At 35.1% G+C, this 4,695-nt stretch overlaps 1 protein-coding gene across 1 annotated transcript; it reads left to right on the top strand.

Moving 5' to 3' along the window:
- Window positions 1-202: 202 nt before the first annotated feature.
- Window positions 203-3,257, top strand: LOC119637843 (glutactin). The gene is made up of 7 exons (XM_038034205.1): window positions 203-968; window positions 1,028-1,183; window positions 1,241-1,558; window positions 1,637-1,837; window positions 1,909-2,071; window positions 2,133-2,317; window positions 2,383-3,257. The coding sequence occupies exons 1-7, from the start codon at window positions 225-227 to the stop codon at window positions 3,091-3,093; spliced, it is 2,478 nt and encodes an 825-aa protein (XP_037890133.1). The 5' UTR covers window positions 203-224; the 3' UTR covers window positions 3,094-3,257.
- Window positions 3,258-4,695: the final 1,438 nt, after the last annotated feature.

Below are 4,695 nucleotides of genomic sequence, written 5' to 3' on the forward strand. Positions count from 1 at the left end.
ACTCATTTTGGTTCAAAAGAAACTTGAGTTTAATGCTTTCATTTACTCATTAAAAATTCAAGCGATAACCTCATAAGGGCCGCTTCAATGACGAATAAAGGCTTCAAGTTTCGATTAACTTGAATAAAAAAAAAATAAAATAAGTATATTTCCAGTTGCAGATTAGCTAGACATTTTCATAACTTTATCAAAAACAGTTTGATTTATTCAGGGCTGACGGCAACATGTTATTCGGGCAAAGAAGTTTGCAATGCTTCGTATTCTGCATATTATTGCTAACTTTATTAAAAGGGTTTGCTTTAGGACACAGTCTATATGACGACGATGTATACGATGATTATTCAAATGGAAACTTTAACGTTATGAATCATGTTGAATATGATCCTTTAGAACAATATAACTCAGAAAGAACCTATAAAACTCAGCCTGAGAGCCAGTTCGAACCGCGTCCAAATTTTGAAATACAGCTAAAATCAGAAGATAACTCCAAACCTCAAGAGAATATATATGAAATCCATAGTGGCGTAGTTCTGCCACAATATAATTATAATGAATCCATAGAAAAAAATTATGAACCAGAAGAAGAACACCAATATGAAAGTCAAAATGAGCTTGATAGCCAGAGTGATAGCCACGAGCATTCAATTGAAGAAAATCGCTACATATCCGATAATAATCATTCTGATGTGAAGGACAGAAACTTTGAGAATTTTGAGCAAAATAATTCTGAACAAGATAATTATTATACGCCCCAGGAAAATTATTTCTCACCAGAAAATATGCCCCCAATATACCAACCGCTGCTACCTCAATCCCAAGCAGAATTCCAAAACTCTGCTATAATAGCCGTGCCACGTTTAAGTGAGGTTCGCGGTATTTATGCATATAAAATGATTAAAGGCCGACCTATTAATGCATATTTTGGCCTACGATATGGCTCGGTGAACTCAAAATTAGGAAGATTTCAAGTAAGTTTTTTACAGGGATTTTCCAACCACTTTTGTTGTAAGTGCAAATATCATCGCAGAAAGCATCGCCCCCAGAAAACCTTCTAAATATAATTAACGCCAGAGAGGAACCTCCCGCTTGTCCACAATTTCCTGAAATCGCAATCATTAATGATCGAGAGAAACGAGGTGAAAAAATCGATGATTGCCTAACATTGAATATTTACTCTCCTTCGGTAGGTACTCGTAAACTAAAGAACACGAAACCTCTGGATAATCTTGTCTTTATTTAGCAAAAGGGTTCATATCCGGTCTTGGTATTCGTACATGGAGAAATGTTATTTGACGGAAGCGCGGCCGAAGGACAACCTGATTACTTTTTGGAACATGATATTGTATTAGTTACAATTAACTATCGTTTAGCACCCTTCGGTTATTTAACTACACTGACGGAAGCGATGCCCGGCAACGTTGCTTTGGCCGACATACAAATGGCTTTAGAATGGATACAAGAGTATATTAGACCTTTCAACGGTAATCCCGATTCAGTGACTCTAATGGGCCAAGCTGGTGGAGCTACTTTAATACACGCTCTCAGTATTAGCGGCAAGGTGATAGCTACACTTGCTCATATATGTATGTAAGTATATGCCAAAAAATTTTAATTGTGGAATTTACGTCTCCTCTAGGCTCAAGGCTTATTCCATAAATTAATATTGCAATCTGGCACTGCTCTGAATCCTTATTTTTTGGATGAACAACCGTTAAACACTTTGCGAAATTTTGCTCATTATGCACGCTGCTCAACTTTACATACCATAGAAAGCTTTGTCAGTTGTTTCGAACATATGAGCACTACCGATTTGCTCAAAGTATTTAAAACATTCTTTGTAGGTTTCTTTAACACAAAAACAAGATGTGAAAAAAGTTACTGTATTATGATAACTTTATCTACATTTAGGAGATTAATGAACCTCGAGGCTTAGCCTTCAATAGTGCCTTCAAGCTTGTAATCGGTGATCACTTAGGTTATCTACCACAACATCCTGCGACACTGGTAAGCAACAATGCATATCCTACATTAATTGGTGTTACTAAAGATGCAGGTGCTTTTATAATGTCTCGTGAGTGTGAAAATTATTGCAAATTTTTATCAAAGAATATTTGTTAAAAGGATTCATTTAGGATTTTACAATCAACTATCTGTTGTACATTCAGCAAACATTTCGGATTACACTACTGCGGTTCTGAAACATATTACACAAACCCGTCATTATCGGATTTGGAGGTATTGGGCACTGGAGCACATTTTTACTTCAGAAGATATGCGCAATCCCACATTGAGCAGTGTAGCTCATAAATTACTAGAGGTGAACTGAAATCTTAAAGAGCTTCTAAAGAGCAACTTTTGAACACATATTTCTTACATTACCAGCTAGTAAACTTGGTTTTATATCGTGGCCCTGTTATTGACAGCATACGCGATATCACAAAAAACTATCCAATATATATGTATTGTTTTGACTATCGTGGTGAATATCATCGTTTTGGTCATCTGCGAAATCCTTTACCTTTTGAAGTAGACGCCACTCTTAGCGATGATAACATTTTCCTATTTCCTTATCCTATTGAGGTTAGTCAACTTAATGAAAAAGACAGGACTATGGCCCGCACTATGGTTACGATGTGGGTTAATTTCGCTTATCACAATATACCCAATTTTAATGAGGGAGTATGGCCTAATATTTCTACGGAATATGGCCCGTTCTTGCGTTTCACCAACTCTAAAGAAATCGGACTGGAACTTGACTATCATTTTGCAGAGGGCATACCCGTACCAAATTTGTATCCGGAATATTTCACTAACACAACAACCACAACAACTAGTGCCACTACAACTACTAAAAAGCTCAACTATCCTAATTATTCACAGCATCCCAATTATCCCCTATATCCGAATTATCTCTATAACCACCGCTCGCAGTCACTGTTAAGTCATTACAAGGCACATGAACATGTCTTGCAGGACCAAAGTTATGAAACTCATGCCGGAAATAAAATGAGAACAAATAATTACCCTCAAAACTCTACGTACGTTCAAAGCCGTATGTCACCCAATTTTAGTAATGGTTATGGTAATCATTGAACGCATCGTTAATAAACTTCTGAGTTTATAAATCAGTAAATTAAAGCAAATCGACCGAACGGCATACAAACCAGAACACGTTGCTGTAACCATCTATTTATAGTTTAATGTGTGCGTTTAAAAATGTTAGAAATAAAATTATTCTTTTTCAAATAAATAACGCTTGTCAAGCCTTTACCTACTTTTAACAAATTTCTTATGTTCCAGCAATTGTTTCTTATTAATTAATGTATTATTTTCATTGAAATGTACAACACGACATTTGACTAAAAATGCAATTTGCAGACACATTTAGATCGCTTACGAAGCCTAAAATAGATCCTGCTATCGGCATGAAGTTTTAGACTTTAGTTAACGCATAAACGTAACGTCGATATGCTCGTAACAGCATTAGGCTACATTCCAAAAGCATAGTCAATGTAATGAGCTAAGACAAAGCTGCTAATATACAGCTTTCTGCAATAAATAAAGCGATAGCGAGCTTTGCTAAACCGTAGACGTACAACGCATTAAGATCGCTTGGATTCAATATGTTAAATGTTTTCTTTCTAAACGCTTGATCAACGAAGACGTAGACTATAAGATACACATGGAAATATATGATCAATTAACCAAAAAGTAAAGCAATGTACTGAAATTTTTAGAAAGTTTATCTCGCACGAATATATCGAAAATTTTTAACGAATTGTTTTTCTAAATTTGAATACACTCATCTTAATCATATCCTTCAACCAGGTATGAAAGTTGTCGAACTATTACATCTCTGTTCGGCGATGTCAACTTGGGCTATCGAACTTTTAAATACGCATTTTGCCGTTTATGCATACATAAAAAGAAGAAGAAGTCTGGCAAAGCGATAATTGTTATTTTCGCCTTTGACTATTTATGAAACTATGAGTTTTCTTTAGGTAAAAGTAATACTGACGCCAAGCATTATTGACGCAAGGAAGCTCAGTTACTAATTTTGCATCATAATCCTATCATTTCTCATATACATAGGGTCAATCCTCTGTACAACGATGAATGTATATATAGTTCTAATCTTCATACCAATACAATATTGTACTTATAACAAAAAAATACATACTTCTGTAAAATAATTCACACATGCATTCTTGCAGGCACATCTGCTCTTTCTACTAGTTCACTCTACTTATGAATTCTTTATAGTAGGCATACTCTCTAAGAACTCTTGTTGCTAAGATCTCATGTATAAATGTTATATATACGCGATACATATACACCTATACATGCAGGATTATTCGGACTTAGTGATAAAATTTACATTCATGCGCACAGTGGATTTAAGGTAAAATTTATAAATGAAATTGTTTACGTAGATAATACCCACGCAGGGCACTGAGTATATATGGAGTTGACTAGGTTTCATTTTTGAGCTTCAACTTTCTTAGCTCTATGTATGCACAATAGGTGCGAGGAACGCTGTCTCAGAATTATCAACATAGGCGTAGGCAAAATTGATCACACCTTGCATTAGTATTGCTTGTTCTGCCTTAATATTGTTTGTTTAGAACAGCATATATGAAAGAGAATAGATGCAAATTAAAAAATAAAATAAATTCGAAATTATTTACTTACAAA

This window comes from Glossina fuscipes, unplaced genomic scaffold (genome assembly GCF_014805625.2).
Source record: "Glossina fuscipes isolate IAEA_lab_2018 unplaced genomic scaffold, Yale_Gfus_2 61, whole genome shotgun sequence".
NCBI classification, from domain to species: Eukaryota; Metazoa; Arthropoda; class Insecta; order Diptera; family Glossinidae; genus Glossina; species Glossina fuscipes.

Excerpts from the sequence above, each read along its gene's own strand:
- LOC119637843 (XM_038034205.1), top strand. The coding sequence starts at position 225 with ATGTTATTCGGGCAAAGAAGTTTGCAATGCTTCGTATTCTGCATATTA. Across the intron at positions 1,559-1,636 it reads CTCTCAGTATTAGCGGCAAG|GCTCAAGGCTTATTCCATAA; the intron begins GTGATAGCTACA and ends CGTCTCCTCTAG. Across the intron at positions 2,072-2,132 it reads AGGTGCTTTTATAATGTCTC|GATTTTACAATCAACTATCT; the intron begins GTGAGTGTGAAA and ends GGATTCATTTAG.